At 55.4% G+C, this 18937-nt stretch overlaps 2 protein-coding genes across 3 annotated transcripts in view; both read left to right on the top strand.

Annotated features, from left to right (window-relative positions):
* Positions 1–6: 6 nt before the first annotated feature.
* Positions 7–15703, top strand: LOC102382456 (E3 ubiquitin-protein ligase RNF213). The gene is made up of 21 exons (XM_006038672.3): positions 7–16; positions 272–459; positions 848–970; positions 2119–2229; positions 2821–3063; positions 3442–3523; positions 4127–4161; positions 4820–4914; positions 5530–5689; positions 6416–6596; positions 7434–7528; positions 8238–8489; positions 9383–9515; positions 10101–10184; positions 10524–10704; positions 10795–10996; positions 11118–11195; positions 11493–11687; positions 12487–12576; positions 12675–12853; positions 13550–15703. Exons 2-21 carry the CDS (start codon positions 310–312, stop codon positions 13701–13703), a joined length of 2823 nt encoding a protein of 940 aa, XP_006038734.1. The 5' UTR covers positions 7–16; positions 272–309; the 3' UTR covers positions 13704–15703.
* A 1028-nt stretch (positions 15704–16731) lies between these two features.
* ENDOV (endonuclease V) overlaps positions 16732–18937 on the top strand; it is a 22359-nt gene continuing 20153 nt past the window's right edge. For both annotated transcript variants that reach the window (XM_025195201.1, XM_025195202.1), the window contains exon 1: positions 16732–17502. In XM_025195201.1, coding sequence (XP_025050986.1) covers positions 17147–17502 — 356 coding nt within the window. In that variant the 5' untranslated portion in view covers positions 16732–17146. The remainder of the gene's footprint in view (positions 17503–18937) is intronic.

The following is an 18937-nucleotide window of genomic DNA, read 5'->3' as shown; positions in this document are numbered from 1 at the left end:
ATGCATGGATGTCAAGGTAGGCTGGGATGGGCGCGGGTGCCGTCTGCTAGAAGTGCAAGCGGAGCATGTAAGCAAATCGTAGCTTAGGCTTCAGCTCTACTTTAATCCTTTCTCTCTCTCTCATGTGAGAGCAGGGCAGGGAAATGAGGGCATGCCACATTATTGCAACAGGAGCCCATTCAATCAGAAATAAAACAACCAACGTAGTCCATCCTGGGGAAACAGATTAGCAAGAGGTGAGACTCTGAACTTGGCTGTATTCTCTCCACAGAGCAGGCCTCAGAGAAGCGGAAGTACCTGGAGGCGGTAATGAGGTTTTGCACGCACGCTGAGAATGACTGGTACCGAATCTACCTGGTCCGGAGACTCGCCAACCAGTACGGGATGGAGTGTGCCCAGCGGCTTGCCAATGAGGCTGAGTCTGGTTGGATATTTCCCGAGGAAATTATTCAACAGCAGGTGAAGCATACCCATCTCCTCTCCCGGACTGACCTTCCTGCAGTGTTTGTGTCCCGGGGGGCAGTTCCCATTCCTTCTCTCAGCTTGTTGTCCCTGGGCGTGATGTGTTTGGTCCTGTCATTGCCGCGGGGCCGGGGCAGCTCTGAGTGCAGCGATCTGCACCTGCCTTTGGAGAACAGCATTGCTTCCTTGCGCCGGGACTTGGTTTCCGGTGCAGCAGAGGTGCTTTCCCAGTGCCACAAGTATCCAGGGAACAGCATTCACCGTAGCTAGGCGGGCTGCCTCCCTCTGCACAATGCAGGGTCAAATGAACCACTCCCGCAGGGCACTTTTTGCTTTTCACCAGCTGCCCCATGTTCACGGCTGGGTGTTTTGTTTGTGGCCGCAGAGGGAACAGCCCAGCCAGATTGATCGGTACCTGGTGTGCGGCGAGAGCTACCGGGTCCTGCGCGATGCTGTGGGGAAGGCGATGCTGGCGTGCAAGACGGAGGGCATTGCCGCAGCCCAGGAGGTAAGGCACTCCTCTGAGAGCACAGTGCTGCAGCCAAGGGGGAGCTTACGGGGACCCTTCGTAGGTCAGCAGGGCTTGACTTTTAGGGGATCCCACAAGCCGTTCTCGCCTGCCCCTGCTGAGAGACTTTTCTTTGCTTGCTGGGAGAGACAGATCTCTCGTCCCCTCTGACACTCTCATGCATTGTATGTAACTTGTAGACTATCCCTATCTCCTTTGCTGTCTGCCAGCCGCCTCGTCTTCGCCACTGCCGACCCCCCTCCTAGCTCATCCTGTCTAGCCCCTCTGGGGTAACTGGTACTTCCTGCAGTCAGCTGGCAGAGATGTGTTCTCACACAGGCCGCGCGTCCTTGCTTTGTCTTTCCAGGCTTGCACACCCTTGTCTCTTACCAGGGCACCCCAAGAAACTTATTTCCTTGTTTTATATTTTATCCTTAAATGTGTCCAGGTGGAGAAGGGGTTGTTTGCCCTTGGGTGTGACAAAAATGGGCTGGTTTATAGATTCGTAGGTGTTAGGGGCTGGAAGGGACCTCTCGAGATCATCAGGTCCAGCCCCCCTGTGCTTGGGCAGGAAAGACTGCTGGGGGGCAGATGACCCCAGCAAGGTGAGCATCCAGACGCTGATGTAGGACATGACTTTCCCTCCTGCTTTGGCCTTCCTATATGTCTCAATGTCTTCGACTGCAAGCTTTCTAAGGAAGGTGGTGAGTCTTCCTCTGTCCACGCAGCACCTAGCATCTCGGGGCCTCTGCCTGCTGCAGGAATGTAAATATTTAGTAGTTTTCAGGCTTGAGTAAATATTGGGACAGGAGATGAATGGCAGGTAGACTGAACCTGCCAGGAAATGGGAACAAGTCAGCATGACTGGTGTTTTGGGTGCCCAGTGGTGTTTAGGTGCCCGGTGATGTTGTCTGGGCCTCCGGCAAGGAGGAACTCAAGAGGACATCCACGCAGTCCTCCAGCGGCAGAGAGGGACTGCTAGGCCGAGATGCGCTGTCCCACGTGCAGCTTGCACTCATTCCCTTGCACGCCAGCTTCTGTGGCAACGGGTGATCTGAGCCCTCCGGGGCTGGTGGGAACACGCATGAGAGAAAGCTACAGATGCAGCTTCTGCATCCACTGCCTGACCTGCTGCTTTTCCTTCTCAGGCATGTAACAGCCCCAAACCTGCACAAGCCATTCACCTGCTCCTGGCCATTTTCCGAGAGGTCACAGTTCTATACGGATGCAGGAACCCAAGTCTCCACCCCAAGCAGGAGGTGAGATGCTGGTTCCTTTGGCAGCTTGCGAGGGGGAAGGCAATGCACTTGGCTGTTCCTGAGCAGTGGGGGCAAACTCTGGGTCTCAGTCGTGGGAAATGCCCTCTCCTTTGCTGTCCCGCATGTCTGAGGGCATCTGGGCAGAGACTGGCTGGTGAGAAATCTGAGCACTTAGCGGGTTACGTGGCTCCCATCCCCGCTGCGTCCTTGCGGTCTTGACCACGTGTAGAAACCCTCTCGATGCCCGCGCGAAGTAGGGAAGTGAGCTTACTGCCTTTGACAAATGGCAGATCCCAGGTGTCTGGGCTGGTAGATTTGGGCACCTAAATATCTTTCTGGACCTGGTCCTTGGCGACTTGCCCAAAGTTGCATGGGAAGTGTGTGGCCGAGCAGGGGGCTACCCCATGTCTCCCCCCTCTGAGCTGATAGTTCAGCCCTAAAGGCATTTTCCCCTCTGCAGTCTGAAGGGTCAGCTATAGTAGATAGAGTACCATGTCCTCCTCATCCCAGAGCTGTTGCGCCTGACGGTACAGTGCACGAAGCAGCTGCCGTCTTGTGCTTACTTGGCTTCTTGTTCACGCTTGCCTTTAGCAATGCGACGCTCTGACCAAGTTCATCCAGAGCTGTGAAGCCCTGGCCTCAGCAGATCAGAAGGAGTTTGCAGCTGCCCTGGTGCTGAACAGGATCCCGTCGCTGGCCCTGAACCCCCCGCGCTTCACCTGCGACGGGACGCTGATTGAGATGGCTGTTCACATGGCTGCCGTCCTGCTGTGTGGGCAGAACCCGATCCTGGAGCCCCTGAGGAACCTGGCCTTCAATCCCAGCTCGATGCAGGTGAGGGGAGTGGGCTTGTCTGGAGCTTTCCTTGACCTCCGAGCTTGGGGCTCTCACACAGTCTGCCCCTGCATCAGGTGGCTTTATACTGCGGCCGTGTCCCCCAAGATCTGAGCTGTCCCATTCATCTCATCTCTACATCAGTGGTCAGCATTGCCCGCTGCTCATCATAGCACATAAGAAAACTGTTGGAGGATTGTCCTGGGGAGAGCTGACGTTCAGGGAGTGATGGCTCCTGGCAGCAAGGAGCAGGCTGGGGCTGGGGGGTCATCCTTTCTCTCCACCCCACAATGAAAAAGGATGCAAGGAGCCTGGCAGGGCCCCCCCAGACATTTGAGCTGCAGCAGTGTTTGGTTACGTGTTTGCTTTGGTCCTCAGCGTGCTTTCCTGCCTACGATGCCTGAAGACCTGACAGATCAAGCCATCAAGTGGGAGGGAATGACGCAGCTGCACTGGTACAGTGAGTATCCCCAAACAGCTGCTGGAGCAGGGTGAGATTCGATCGGTTATTAAAAACCCGGGGAAAGGCCAGGCTGCCTTGGAGGGGTTGCTCTTGGGAGAGTCCTGTCCCCCAGGCAGGGATACCTCGGCTGTCTTTGCAGCGTGACTCAGGCCACGTAGCTCAGGGTCAGTTATGCCCCACATTGGCCCAGGCGCAGGCAGGTTCGAGCTCACGCTCCCTTGGATGCCGTCATGCAGAAGTGCGAGTGTCGCCCGAGTCTGTTGGCTGAACGTGGCCCTCCTGGCTCATTGGTATCACAGCTTGGAAACAAAACTGCATGCCTCTCCAAAAGCTTGCCAGGCCCTATTGCTTGGGCTTGCAAAGCCCCCAGAGCTTCCTTCTCCTTTTTTTCTCCTGTTTCTGTTGGTACCGACAGAAGCACTCCTGGCTTCGGGGCAGGCAGCAACATGATTTGTTTGTGCCCATGAACAAGATCCCCGTCCATTGGAGTTGGGCATCTTGGCTTTCCGAATACAAGTGCATGTAGAGGGTAGTCGTTGGGCTCACAGCACCATCCTGTTGCTCACAGCACCATCCTGTTGTCTTCTTTTTCTCCAACAGCATGCGCGAACGGCCACCCGTGCACTATTGGAGAGGTAAGAGGTTGGAACAAGATCCCCGTCCATTGGAGTTGGGCATCTTGGCTTTCCGAATACAAGTGCATGTAGAGGGTAGTCATTGGGCTCACAGCACCATCCTGTTGTCTTCTTTTTCTCCAACAGCATGCGCGAACGGCCACCCGTGCACTATTGGAGAGGTAAGAGGTTGGGGCGGACAGTAGCTTTTTTTTCTGTAAGCTGGTTCTTTAAACACTACCCACGTGGCTTTCTTTGCTGTTAGTAGTAGCCCATTGTTTGGACTTTACCTTTACTAATATTAGCAACTTTTAGAGCATTGCACAGTAAAATGGCCATTGTGCTGAGCCTTGCAATGCAGCCTATATCAGCGGAGAGTAGCTTTCTAATTAATGGGTTGCATGTTGGATTTGTGTCCTGGAAAGGTGCTTCTGCCTTCAGAAGCAAGTTGTGATTTTAATGGACAGACATGGATTAGGGTTCTTTCTATTAAACCACTGTCTTGCTTTTCCCAACTGTCTTATTTAAAAAAAAAAAAATAATAACCCACCGTAACCATCTCTCCACACCGCGATTGGGCTTTGTCTCTATTCACACTGTGTCCCTGCATTGGAAATGCTGCTTCCCTGCATGTGTCTGGAGTTTTGTTCATGTGTGTCCCTTCCCTTCCCTTTGCCAGTGCGGTCGACCCATGCAGGTCAGTCGTTGCATCGAGTGCAATGCTGAGATCGGAGGTTTAAATCACAAGTCCCTGGAAGGCTTTCAGCCACTTCAGTATGTTTTGATTTCTTTCACCTCTTTCGCATTGTAAGATGTGATGTATTTTATGTTCCACTTTTCTTCAGCAGCCGTAGCCTGACCTTTCAGTATGGAGCGCCTGCCTTGCCAGAACATGCTGGGGCTGGGATTTGCCCTTTCCCCCTTTGGCACAGCCTGGTTGGCATTTCCCAGCACTCTTTAATTTTGGGCAGAAGGCATTCAGAGAAGCATGTACTTTTGTTGGCTACAGCCTACTTTATCAGGTGCTACTGAATGGACCTTTTAATGCAGAGAGCGCAGGTCTCTGACCTACCTGGAACATAATGACAAATTGTGACTCTTAAGCTAGCAGCTGTGTGGTACCTCTGCATGAAAGAGGCTTTGGGCAGAGGTGCCCTGGGGGAGCTGGTAGCCCCCACCTGACAGATGAAGGGAATTGGGCTATCCCAGTGTGAAATGTGCTGGGGCAGTAAATCTGCTGAGACCCCTCTGCATATCTTCCTCCTGCCCCTGTCAAGGGCAAGGTGCTTACCTGGCAGCAGGGCCTTGGTAGAACAGGGTTTCCAGCCGGTCTTGCTCTGCTTGTGCGTGTGTCTGAATGCAGCATTCACTGTGCATAATTTCCTGCAGGCAAAGGACTGACCGGACTCAAACTGGCCACGTGCTCGGAGACCCCAGAAACAGAGATGCGCTCGGGGTGTCTGAAAGGGCGCTGTCCCCTGTTGTCTGTCTTGTCATCCGCTTGCTCATGCACTCGGCGATGCTGCTGGGAGCCACAAAAGACCCCCAGGTATGAGACACTGTTGGCGATGCCTTCCTGCATAAAGGAAATGCCAAGGGGGAGTTTAGCAACATCTCGCCCACCAGTCAGTGCTGCCTCCACCTTCCAGCACTGGGTTTTTGGCAGGTGGTCCTAGTCTTTGCATCGGCTTGGCTGACATACCGTGTTTCCAGGCTGGATTCATAAAACAGAAGCGGGTCCCCCATGGACCCAATAGCTTGGGGGTTAGGGGATTCATGCAGGATGAGAGGAGTAAGCTGTGACCCCTCCTCAGCTTGAGGGGCTTTCAGCCTGTCTGCTTCCCTCCTCAGGGCTACGGCTGATACTATTGCACTTGGTAGGTAGTGAAGCAGACACTCTGTGGACGAGTGTCCCTGCCCAGCAAGGTGCCTGCTACGTTTCAGCCACAAAGTGGGGCTGGGGAAAGGATTGTTCCAGTCTCCTATGACGGGTGGAAACAACCCCATTGGTTTGTTGGGAACCTTCAGACACGCGAAGTCTTGTGCTCTGAATGGTTTTGCAATGCCATGAGGAGGAGAGGGCAGAACAGCACTTCCAGGGCAGTGGCTTTCCCCAGTGTTAACTGTGATTTGACCCTCACCTAGGTAGACCCCAGCACGGGCCTGCTCAAGGGCGAGGCTCCAATAGGAGCGACTGATGCAGCCCTGAAACTGCGTCGGACCAGAATGGTGCGCTGGTCACACTCTCACCTTTGTCTCATGTTTGTTCCTCAAGTCCCTGAACAGGATTGTTAAGCCGCCAGTTCCAGACCCAGTGAGTTTCTTCCTGGCGCACATGCAGAAGGACTTGACCCAGCTGATCAAAACGCTGGGGAAGAGTGCCGATGAGACTGTCAACGTGGTGCACGTCATCCTGGGCAGCCTCTTCAAGGACCCCCACCAGCACCCAAACCAGTGTAAGGGAAAGAATGGGCAGCAATGTGGAGGCCTCCCTCAGGAAACTGTTGCAAGCATTGCACTTGCCTGGCTTCTCCACCAACTGCATGAGCTTGGGTGGGGATCCAGGGCTTTCTCCGAGACCAGGTCCTTGGTACCCAGTACAAGGCTGCTGGTTGCTTCCCTCTCCTTTTTTCCCAGTTGCCCAGGGCTTAGGGGGGCTTGTTAAATTACTACTTGGGCTTGTTGCATGCCTAATTGCACACTTTCCTGAAAGGGCCTGGAGAGGATCAAGAAATGCAGCAGGTTGTATAAGTCCCAACAAGTCACGCACTGTGATGTGTACACACCTCCTCCAAAACTAAAAGCATCTGGGGAGGCAGCTGATGAAGGATGATCTTTAGGGGAATCTGCATCTCGGGTCATTATGGGCTAGCAGCAGATTGCAGTGTGGGCTTGCAAAAGCAAAACCTTAGTGCTGGAGCCCAGGGCTGGGAGTCCAGGCTCCAGTGTCTGTGCTTGCTTCTTCCACTGTCTTATGCAGCGACCTTGGCAAAGTCCCTTAATCTCCTTGTATTTGTGTGGCCATTTGGAAAATGTCTGTCTCCCTTTCAAGTGAAACAGGTGGAAATTTCTGATGCCATGTTGACTGTGCAGTATTGTGCTGGCTGGACCATTTGGCAGGGGTGGGTACCTGTCTAGGTCTCGGGGTCCCTCGTACTGTTAGTGGTCCTCACATGCCGACTAGCTCACAAGGATGCTGTGCCCCTATGGGGAGATCTTGGGAGTTTGAGATGCCAGCCTGTTCCCTCCTGATGTCTTGTAATGGTAACATGCGGTAAATGCTCCTCTTGCAGGGCCAGTTGGCTTTGACGGGACGCTCTCCACCAAGCAAGCGAGAAACACCTGGGAAGGAATCATTGCAAACACTGTTGTTATTCCTGAGTTAAAGGTGAGACCTGCTTCCCATCCCTGGGTGTCCATCCAGACATGCACCCGAGCTGCCTGCAGGCTGTTCACAACTTGAAGCCTCTGCCAAATTACAGACCCACATCCAAGTATGAACCCAGCCTGTTTTTGCCTTTTGGAGGACACAGAACTGCCTGCCCAGGCAGGAGGGCTCGGTTGTGTTCAGCCACGTCCTTGCACACCTTTCCTCTCCTGTGGTATTTGTCAGGCAGCCACCTGGGAATGGGGCAGGCAGTATCTGGGATGCAACCGGGATCTGATGGCAGGAAAAGAGGTGTCTTGAGCCATGCAGGGAAGTTGGGGAGTCAGGTTAGCTGTGTGGCAGCATGAAGTGCCCTCTCTGACCTTCCCTGGGACAGCACATGGGGAACAGGAGCTGGGAGTTGGGGGAGAGTGAAGGGAGAGTCATCGGGCCGGTATCGGGGGTTGCTGTTTGCCTTGCCTGTGAGTTTCTGAGCCTGTTTAGGGTGACTTCCTTCCATGTCAACAGCTGTTGAGCCACCAGGGAGAAGTGGTCTTTCCCCAGGAGCTCAGGCAGGCAGGATTGTTGCAGGATTATTTCTCTCTGCAGAGGAGCCAATAACAATCTGCCCCTCTGGCCGGAGACACCCAGGGCTTGACCGGTCCACGTTCCTCTGCTCTTCCTCGGAGCAGACGGGCAGGGGTTTGATGCACAGTCTTCTGCTCTGCAGTGTTTGGACCGCACCCTTCAGGATTTAAACAGGCAAATCAGCACGGACGAGAGGATCTGCTCCAGCCCGGTGGTGAAAATCGTCTACGGCGACCCCACGACTTTCCTGAGTCGGCTGCCCACGGACAGCGCCGTGCACTGCTCGAAGATGTGGAGCTGCAGGAAGAGGATCTCGCTGGAGAACCTGGGGCACATGGTGCAGCAGTGGGACGGCAAGGACGCCGTGCCCCTCCTGTGGAAGTTCCTGCAGAAGGTGAGTGTGCCCAGGTCTGCGCTCGCGTCTCTGGAGGTGCAAGGGGTTGAGACCCAGTCCCTCATCGCTACCCAAAGGGAGGCAGCCGGCTGCACGTCGCACCTCTCCTCTCAGCTCTTTGATGACTGTGGTGGGCTTGATCTGGAGAAGGAAAACTGCTGTCAGCTCCTCGTCAAGAGCAGGGGAACATCAAGCTTTGTCTCTGACATCAAGGGAGTGGAAACTAGCTTGCCTCCCCAGCTCCCCACTGCCTCTGGTTTAGTATGAAACCATGGTGTGTGAGCACGCGTCCCTTTTAAAGAGGGAGGGGAGAAGGAGAGCAGAAGGCGCCTTTCCTGCTAATAGCGCAGCGAGATGATTAAACGTGCAGTCCCTCTGCTCAGACCTGGGCTCTGCCAGCATGCGCATCCCTGTGGGAGGCAGCTCTGCAGAGCATAAAGCAGGTGTCTGGTACTAGTTCTAAGGCAGGCTAGGACCGGGCACCGGAGACAGTGCTTGTACCGGATGCAAGATACTGGGGCAATAAGCCTGCCCCACAGAGCAGATGTCGCTGCAGGCAGAGCCTGGAGTAGACTGGGGAGCTGTCAAGGTCGGCTCCAGGTGCCGTGAGTTGCCAAAGTCCCTTTAGAGGTGATGCACTCTCCACCCAAGAGACAAAGGCGCAGTTTCACTCCCTGTGCGTGCTCCGTATCGGAGGGCTCCTGGCTGATGCCCTCTGCTTCCATCCGTAACGTCGCAGGTGAAGGCTGCAGAGCACAAGTCGAGCCACCTGAGCTTTACCTGGAGACCTGTGGGACCTTTGCTCACCTGCCCTGCCCTTGGCAGAGTCTCAACCCCCCACCCCAGGCACAGCGGCACCGTTTGCTATTGATTCCTCTCACCTCTCTTTCCAGGAAGGGGAGCTGCGACTGGTGAAGTTCCTGCCAGATATCCTGGCTCTGCAGAGAGGCCTGGTGAAGAGGTTCCAGAACGTCACGGATGTGAAATGCTGCACGATGCAAGACTTCCTGAGAGAGTCCCACTCGGGTAGGGCTCTGCTCCAGGCTGGTTGAGGTGGAAGGCTTCCAGGGGGTAGATAGCAAAGCACAGAGTATTGGGGAAACTGCAGGCAGGGGCTGGCAGCCCTGGGCGTTATAGGGTGAAGGTGGATGGTCCTAAGCAGAAAAGCATATTATGAGCCCAGTAACATGGACAACATGCCTTGGCCCCACAAGGCTACTCACCCTTTCGCTCTCTTGGTGCCTGAAAGAGTCGTCCTGGCCTTGAGAGGACAAGAGTACACATGGCTTGCACAAGAGCTCTCCTGGCCTCCCCACGGGCATAAGGAGGGGACGACGTGGGCAGGCCAGGTGAATTATTACTACAAGCTCGGCAAGGGCAGATGTGGAATCTCAACCGTTGTGATGGCCAACACTTCTAGCAGAGAGAGTCTAACAGCCACAGCTATTGCTATGAGGAAAGTTGTCCTAAACTTTTCATGTAGTTTTAGCTCTGCCCAGTTAGCCCACGTCCCCTAGCATGCTGTGAGAGCCTAGGCAGGCGGGATGGGGAAGCCCGACAAAGGCCAGGAGGAAGCGTGCATTGAGGTTTCCTCTTCCTCGTGTCCTGTAGATGTGATGAGGAATCTGCTCCAGAGCCAAGTGACCACGTTCCTGTCGGTGTGGAATAAGCTCAGGAGATCCTTGGAGACCAACGGTGAGTGTCCTGCTCCGCTTGTCTTTGCTCCCAGGCTTGTGAGATGGCTTGGTGCTGGGTGAGCCTTTTCTGTTGCTCTTCTCATTGCTGGTGCTGAGAGCTGGAGCCGGAGGCCTGACCTAGGCACGAAGGGCCTGGTAATAGAGGACTTGGCTTCCCCTTCCAAACTCTTCCCTGCCTTGTCATCCCCTCCTTATGCCCGTGGGGAGCTGCCAAACCAGCCATGCCCTACACTTCATCCCGGCTGCCGGACGACAGACTCCCTGGGCTCTTTTGGGGGCAAGAGCTGAGCGCGGTGGCTGCAGCCCTGCCTTGACGGGTTTCTCTGCCTCTCCGCAGGGGAAATCAAGCTTCCCAAGGACTACTGTGATGACGACCTGACCCTGGGGAGCCCGTTTGAAATCCTGCTGCCGCGCAGGCGGGGGCTGGGCCTGTGTGCCACGGCCTTGGTCAGCTACCTCATCGGCCTGCACAACGACTTTGTCCACAGCGTGGAGAAGCACACGCAGGAGGAGAACAAGTATGTGGCCGTGTGGCACTGCTTTCCTCTGGTCCCATCCCGCTCCATGGCTCTGCTCGTAACCCAGCCAGCGGTTCCCCCTTTTCCCAGGTACATCATCAGCCCCTCGGAAGTGGCCGACCTGCACGTGATCAGCTACGAGGTGGAGAGGGACCTGATCCCTCTAATCCTGTCCAATGCCCAGTACAGCGTGGAGAAGGGCGGGGAGACGCTGCAAGAGTTCGACCTGGAGAAGATCCAGAAGCAGGTGGTCAGCAGGTTCCTGCAGGGCAAGCCCATCATCACCCGCACGGTGAGGAGCAGGGAGGCCTCTGGCTGCCTCCTCCCCAGCCGCCCGGGGCAGCGTGGCATGTTGTGCAGCTGGGGTGGGCTGTCGCCAGGCTCACCCCAGGCTGCCTGCTCTCTCCCGACAGGGGATCCCCACCCTGGTGTACAGGCACGACCGGAACTACGAGCACCTGTTTAATGACATCAGGAACAAGCTGGGACAGGTGAGTCCCTGAGCCTGGAGAAGCAGCGAGTGGCCAGGGAGGGGCTGCTCCTACCTGGAGAGCAAGGGGTGTTCCCCCAGGAGCTGGAGGAGCCGGTCCCAGAGCAGTTTAACTCATTTGTGCCCCCATTACACTCCTGTGCATAGACCCTGCCTCCCAAGCCAGGATCTATGGTTCAGCTCCCTGCACTTCTGGGTTTTACCCCTGGATTTGGGACATCGGGGTCCCAGCAGTGCAAGAGGAGTGCCACGGAAGGCTGCAGCCCCGTGATGATTCCCCCTGTCCCTCCCATTGCAGGGCTCCCTGCCCAACGCCACCATCAGCATGATCACCGGGGAACTGCAGTCCTTCAATGACATCTGCGAAGCCCTCTCTGTCATCGATGTGGTGCTGGGCTTCCTGGCCACAGCCGGCGGGGACGCGGACATGCTCCTCATCACCTACGTCCAGGATGTGCTGCAGATGGGTGACACGAGCCCCCCTGTGCTTCAGGTGAGCCCCCTGACACGGGTCAGTCCACATACACTGCAGCTCTGGCTGGGCTGGTCTCTGTAGCCCACCCGCAGCCCAGCCTTAAACACTCCTGGTTGCTGCAGAGTGGGTTGGGGGCTGCTTCCCTGCAGGCACACAAGGCGCATAGACTCAGCCAGCTCATGTTTTAGAGCCTCATGGGAGGGCTGGGGGCAGGTGTGCGCTGTGAGGAGGTCCCTTGCTCTGCATGCCCCCACCAGGCTGCCAGGAAGGACAGGGCAAGGAGGCAGAAGTGCTGGGCATGAGGCTGGCACTGAGCCCAAGGAAAAGCAAACAGCAGGAAACACCTCCATTGACGCTGGGCTGCCTGGCACTGAGCAGCATCGCACATATCCCTTCTCTCTGAGGGAGAGCACGACCTGTGGGCTGGTCTCTGCGATCCCAGTTGTATGCAAGAAGAGGCTCAGTGTAGAGACAGGGGGAAGAGGTCTGTCTGCTCTCCGGGACACACATCATTGAATCCACCCTCCAGGCCTTCTCGCCCCCTTGCCAGAGGTTTCAGGAGCAGGCTGCTGGCGGCAGATGGAAGCTGCCTGCTGAAGGGTGCATGGGTGGACTCCAGCTCAGGGGTCATGGCAGCTTGTCCCGAAAAAGCCCGTTGGGGACTATTGCTCGGCCAGCACCAGCCCCATCCTGGTCTTCCTCTCGTGCTCCTATCCAGCTGAGCCTCAGGGCTCTGCTGCAGCCCCAGCAGGGAGGGGGTGAGAGCAAGGCTTCCAGGCCGACGTCCTCTCATCCAGCGCCGCTTGCTTCTTTCCAGGCGCTGAGCCGGTGCAGCCTGAAACACAGCATCGCCCTTTGGCAGCTCCTCTCCACCCACAAGTCAGAGCAGCTGCTGCGGCTCAAGCAGGTAAGAGCAGCTCTGAGGCCGCGGTGTCTGCTCGGAGTTGTACCTCCCCTCCCAATGCAACCGCTCATGTGGGCACATCTTTTTCCCGCTGCCCCCAGGACCCCTTTGCCGACATCAGTGATGAATACAAAGAGGAGCTTGGAGCAGAGGATGCCAAGCGTCTCAGCGCCTGCCTGGTGCAAGCCGGGCTCGAGGCTTTCCTGCAGGAGCTGCACGAGATGATCGTCCTGAAGCTGAAACACGCCCAGGCTGGGAATGAGTTTAACTCCAAGTGGGGGTAATGGCCGGCATAGCCCTGAGTTAGGCTTCGCCCCTTTCTGTGCACTTTCCAAGGGGTAGAGAATTCCCTCCGTTTGTGCCTTCCCAGTTGCACGGGAAGCACCAAGCACCTGCACTGAAAATCCAGCCAGTGCTAAGAGGGGAGCTGGAGTCTCCACCCATAGAAGTTTTAAGTGCAAGCTTGACCAGAGCTTAGTGGAGCTGGTCCAGGCAGGGCTGATCCTACCTTGAGCAAGGTGTCAGACCAGATGTGACCTCCTGAGAGCCCTGCCAGCCCTATTGCTTCTATGATGTTAAGACATTTTCCTCGCCCTCTGACCCAGGTGACTTCTTTGTGCTCGCACACTCAGTACAATAGAGCAGCGTGTCTGGTGTCACTGGTTTCTGGAGCAGGCACTTTGCAAACCCAGGCATAGCAGGCGAATGTGGCTGGCTTCCCATGCACAGCTCCGCTCTTGTACCTTAACCCAGAACTGCAACCCTCCCCGCTGCTTCCATCTTAGAGCTTTTCTGGGGGACTGCCAGTGTTGTTTGACCCTGACCTGCAGCACCATTTAGCTCTCCTCACTATAGAAGATGTGTAATGCTGCAGGTTTATCGATGAATGCTGATGCATATATTAAAACAAACTGTGGCCCTCCAATGTGCAGCTTAAGTTCTGTTAGTAACTGTACATTTCCTGTTTTTTTTCCAGGCTGAAGGATGCATTCATTTCCTACCTGGAAACAAAAGACAGCATCATACCTACAGAGCTGGAGGAGCTGTTTCCAGAAGACATTCTCCTCTCCCAGTGCATTGCTGCCTGGAGAGCAGCTGCTGCCCTCAAACGGGATCGGAGAGTAGGTTAATACAGCAGAGAAATGGAAGATCACAGAAGGGCAGCACCGGGTCTCGCCATAACCTGCTGAGCTATACTGATCCCTCCTTGGAAGGTGAATTCTGGTACCTCCGATGCTTTTCAAGTCAGTGAGCTGCTGGCAGTTCAGCTGCCTCCACTGTACTTGATTCAGGACCAAAATGTGATGCACAAGCATCGAGGGTTTGATGCATCAGAAGCACAAAGATTTTGGGGAACCAACCTGTGTACAATACTGTTTCTTAAGCCTATAATGCAGTTGTCTTATACATTCTGGTGCATTTGAAGGGTTAAAAAAAAAAAAGCCATTCCCCTTCACTGACCTGTCCAGGGAGGTATCTGCGTGCATCTCCTGGGCGATTTGGCAAGCCATAGTATAAGCATGTTCTTTCTGCACATTTTCTGTAGATATAATGATGCTTCATATTCTCCCTTGCTGTCAGTGTTTTCATACGCAGCAAGAAAATGAGCCCGATCCTATCACCAAGTCTTCTAAGCTTCGCCATTGTAGTGATACCAAAACTGTAATCTTCAACCCAAAGAGGCACGTCTGCCCCTCTGACAGGATAGCTTCGGGCCCCCTCGAACACCCTGCAAGGGGTTGCAAGGAGAGCGAGTGAAGCCAAGAGTTTCGGTGAGAGCGCACGTAGACAAGGTGGAACAATGCATTTCAGCACTCAACCAGGGAAGCTGCTCTTGTGGCTGCTTTAACACAACGTGATGTGGCTCTGGTTGTAGTGATGTAACTACCTCAGCACCAAAACCACTTCCTGCTCCTTTTTTGGAGGCCATGCAAATATGGTGCTGAGTGGCTGCTTTTCGGCATGTGTGCGCACTGCAGAAACACATGCACTTGCACATCAGGGCTCAGCCTTTTTGTCTGTGTCGAGGTATGTTTACTGTCATGTCCATCCTGGGATCCCCAGCTGAGGACCTGGTCTTCCCCTCAATCCCTTTTTAACATTTTCCTGTCTTGTTGGGCTTGGGCAAATGTCATCCCACACTTTTGGGGTTTTTTTTTGTTTTTTCCTCTCGCATGAAGGATCTGCAGCAGTCGGGGGCCACGGTGAGTTCTTGCTGGTACAGGAGCACAGTTTGTGATTGTCAGTGGAACCGTGTTTTCCTTTAGAAAACCTCTCAGGCCAAACGTTTTGTAATTTCAGAGCCAGAAGCTAGGCTTGAGTAAGTTCCAGATTTTTGGATCAAATTGAGTGGGAAGTCGGATCTTTTGAGATGTGCTATATTCACAAGCCTTTCAAAGTGAGAGTATTCTATAAACCACACGCTCACTTACTACATTTGAGGATGTTATGATCTCCCTTGATTACTGCACGTCCCCAAGCCTGGATTTACCGAGCTGGGTTACATGCATCTGAAAAGCGCTGTATTGTGAATTCTCACTAAGAGAGGTAGTTTGGGTTCCCTTTGCAGAGACGGTCCAAGCTTTGCCCTAACAGTTCACTGCCACTTATTGATTTGTTGCAATATTGTTATTTTAACCAGTATAGGGGGATTGGATCCCTAAAGACAATTGCAATGGTTTCCCCGTTGCGAGCTGTATAGGTGCCAGTTAAAACTTGTTGTTTTCTCCGACTGCAGACTTAATATTTCAAGTTGCCTTTTTAAAAAGTGTTGAAGACGGGAGCCCGCTCCTAAATGTCTCAGGTTCTCAGTTTGGACAGACCCCAAACTAAACTTCTAGTAGCAAATAATGCACCGGTGACTTTTCCAGTTGCTGTTTTGTTGCTTTTTCTAGGTGCCTTAAAGAGTTTACCGGTATGGCATCATGCCAGATGCAATTCTGTTCAACTGAGCTGCTTTTACTTTTTCGAAGGATTCTTTATACCATTTTATGACAGTTGTTGCTATTTTTTCTTGTCTGGAAATCTTAATAAAATTGTTCAGAAGAGTTTATCACTAATAAACAAGCTTATCCCCATTTACTTGCCTTTGCTGCTGAGGATTTTATTGCTAGTTTTCTTCTCCTCCCAAAAAACCGAGCGAGCTGTCCGCGAGGAATCTTGTAAAGAAAACCAGGAGCAGGGGCCTCACGCCCTTGCGTTTCCAAAGGCTGTGACTTGGATGACTACACAGTCCGGTGGGTGGCGAATTGGCTGGAGGGTCACACCCAGACAGTCATGGTGGATGGGTCGGTTTCGACCTGGAAGGGTGTGGGCAGTGGGGTCCCGCAGGGCTCGGTCCTGGGACCGATACTCTTTAATGTCTTCATCAGCGACTTGGACGAGGGAGTGAAGTGTACTCTGTCCAAGTTTGCAGATGACACAAAACTGTGGGGAGAAGTGGACACGCCGGAGGGCAGGGAACAGCTGCAAGCAGACCTGGACAGGTTGGACAAGTGGGCAGAAAACAACAGAATGCAGTTCAACAAGGAGAAATGCAAAGTGCTGCACCTAGGGAGGAAAAATGTCCAGCACACCTACAGCCTAGGGAATGACCTGCTGGGTGGCACGGAAGTGGAGAGGGATCTCGGAGTCCTAGTGGACTCCAAGATGAACATGAGTCGGCAGTGTGACGAAGCCATCAGAAAAGCCAATGGCACGTTAGCGTGCATCAGCAGATGCATGACGAATAGGTCCAAGGAGGTGATACTTCCCCTCTATCGGGCACTGGTCAGACCGCAGTTGGAGTACTGCATGCAATTCTGGGCGCCGCACTTCAAGAGGGACGCGGATAACCTGGAGAGGGTCCAGAGAAGGGCCACTCGTATGGTTAAGGGCCTACAGACCAAGCCCTACGAGGAGAGACTGGGGCACATGGACCTCTTCAGGCTGCGGAAGCGAGGGAAAACAAATTATTTTTCGATGAAGCAATAATGCTGAGAGAGCCTGCAGCTCTTTTAGCTATGCTCAGTCTGGGGGGGGAAAACCCGTTGTTAAGCTGGAAAGAGTTCAGTTTATAATAAAGTATCAAAGGATTGAGACTGAAGTGACTTCTTAGACCCTGGGGGTCTTCAAGAGGAGGTTGGATATGCATCTAGCTGGGGTCATCTAGCCCCAGCACTCTTCCCTGCCTATGCAGGGGGTCGGACTCGATGATCTATTGAGGTCCCTTCCGACCCGACCATCTATGAAACCCGCGTGGGGCGAGACGAGGCCCCGCCGAGCCGCGAGCAGTGGGACGAGGATCGCTAGCGCTGTCCGAATCTATTCAGGGAGATTTCGGGAAAGCCAGCGTGCCCGCGCCGCGCCCGGCGAACGTGGCCCCGTGCTTGCGGACCGCTGCGGGGTGTCGAGGGCTGTCAGGAAGGTAAACGCACGTCGCTGTTATGCTTTCAAAACCCACCGGACTACCGCAGCGATTGGATGCAACGTCAATGATGGAGGGGTGTCGTCTGCGATGGGGCATTTGTTAAATACGATAACTCTTTCGTCTGCCGGGTGACTTTCGTGGATTCACCATTAACTATTTGTTTGGATGAACGCCTGCCCTTGCTCCCCGCGGTGCCTGCCAGCAGGACCTGGGCCTTGTCGCTCGGCCTGGGGGGGTGGCCACCCCGCCCCCCTCCTTTCTGGCGGGGGGGGGCGGGGGGCAAGGAGTGTCCGCGCCGCTCCGCACCTGCCCTTGCTGGGCCCTGGCAGCCGGGGTGCCGCACTGCAGCTGCGTGCCCGGGGCTCCGGGGGAGCCTGCTCCCCCTTCCCCGCCCGCGGAACCAACAGCTCCCCCCAGCCTTCCCGGCCGGACCGCACGGGAGCGCACCGGAAGCGGCCCGCCCGGAAGAAGAGCCATGGCGACGGGACGCTGCTGGAGGAGACGCTGCGCCGCTGGGAACTGTGAGGGGCGCTTCCGGCCGCGGGGCGTGCTGGGAGATATAGTGCCGCTGAACTGCGCGTGCGCATGCGTGCGGGGAGGGGGGGGGCGAGGGCAGGTGGGCCAGGTGTGCCCCTGGGACGGGCTGGGCCAGGTCCCTAGGGCTGGGCGCCAGTGCCTCCCAGTATCCTCCAGTGCTCCCCAATGCCTCCTAGTATCCCCCAGTCCCAGTATCCTCCAGTACTTCAGTGCCTCCCAGTATTCTGCAGTGCTCCCCAATGTCTCCCAGTGCCTCCCAGTATCCCCCAGTTCCAGTATCCTCTGTCTCCCAGTATCCTCCAGTGCTCCCCAGTGCCTGCCAGTGCTTCCTAGTATCCCCCAGTACTCCCCGATGTCTGCCAGTGCCACAGCGCTCCCTAATGCCAGCCAGTGCTCCAGTGTTTCCCAGTGCCCTTCCAGTGTCCTCCAGTGTTCCCTAATGCTTGCCAGTGCCTCCCAGTACCCTGCAGTGCTCCCCAGTGCCTTCCAGTGCTTCCCAGTATCCTCCAGTACTCCCCAACACCTGCCAGTGCTCCTTAATGCCTGCCAGCGCCCGCCGGTACCTGGTGAGCGCTGGCGCCGGGTGCTTTGCCCGCAGCCCTCCCCGTCCGTTGCCCCTCTGCTTCCCAGCCCGACCCCGGAGCGGTGGGGGGACCGCTCGGCAGAGCCAGGAGGCTTGGTCCTGGGGGAGCGGGGCTGGAAGGGACCTGGAGAGCAGGGTTTTTCCCAACCTTTTCCAACCCAGCGCGCACTTAGACGAATAAAAACTTTCCGCGGCACGCCTGTTGCAGATCACTAGCGGTGCAGGATTGCTGGCACGGGGGTGGGCAGGGAGCCCAGGGCGCAGGCAGTCCTTGCTGGCGCTCCATCCCAATGTTAACGGGGCGTTTCCGTGCTCCGGCACCGCACCTTCCTCCCCCTGTTTTGCCTGCCCGGGAGACCAGGGACCTGGCATAGAAGCAAAGCATCCTCGAGCCGGGGGGGCTGCCCCGTGCAAACCATCCCAGACAAACCCCATGTCCGGAAACAACGCCATCACCCCGACATCGCAGCAGGCATCACCCCTGGCACGGGGTCTCTGGCAGCCAGTGTCCTGCTGCTGCGAAGGGGTGAATAGATGCTCAAGAGACCCCAGGCAGAGGCCGTGCCCCGCTGCAGAGCAAAGCGACCCCCCCCCCAAGTCTGCACCCATCTGAGCAGGGGGTCAAATCCCTTCCTGCCTCCAATGCAGCATCGGTTCGCCCCGAAGCCGAGGCAATCGCCAGCCTGCCGTGGAGTTGGTAAAGCCGGGAGAGTCCGTCTAAGCAGGAGCTGGCAGAAGAACGGGACAATGCCGGCCCTTCACAAGGTGCAGACCCCAAATGCTGTCGAGAGTTTGGGGAAGCAAAAGCACTGTCTCTGCCCACGGTTTATGGTCTT

This window comes from Alligator sinensis, unplaced genomic scaffold (genome assembly GCF_000455745.1).
Source record: "Alligator sinensis unplaced genomic scaffold, ASM45574v1 scaffold2383_1, whole genome shotgun sequence".
Lineage (NCBI taxonomy): Eukaryota > Metazoa > Chordata > Crocodylia > Alligatoridae > Alligator > Alligator sinensis.
Note: the sequence above shows the minus strand (reverse complement) of the source record. Positions and strands in the feature narration are given on the sequence as shown.

Coding starts and splice junctions, on each gene's coding strand:
- LOC102382456 (XM_006038672.3), top strand. CDS start 310: ATGAGGTTTTGCACGCACGCTGAGAATGACTGGTACCGAATCTACCTG. Junction 2,230..2,820: donor GTCTCCACCCCAAGCAGGAG/GTGAGATGCTGG, acceptor GCTTGCCTTTAG/CAATGCGACGCTCTGACCAA. Junction 10,185..10,523: donor GAGATCCTTGGAGACCAACG/GTGAGTGTCCTG, acceptor GCCTCTCCGCAG/GGGAAATCAAGCTTCCCAAG.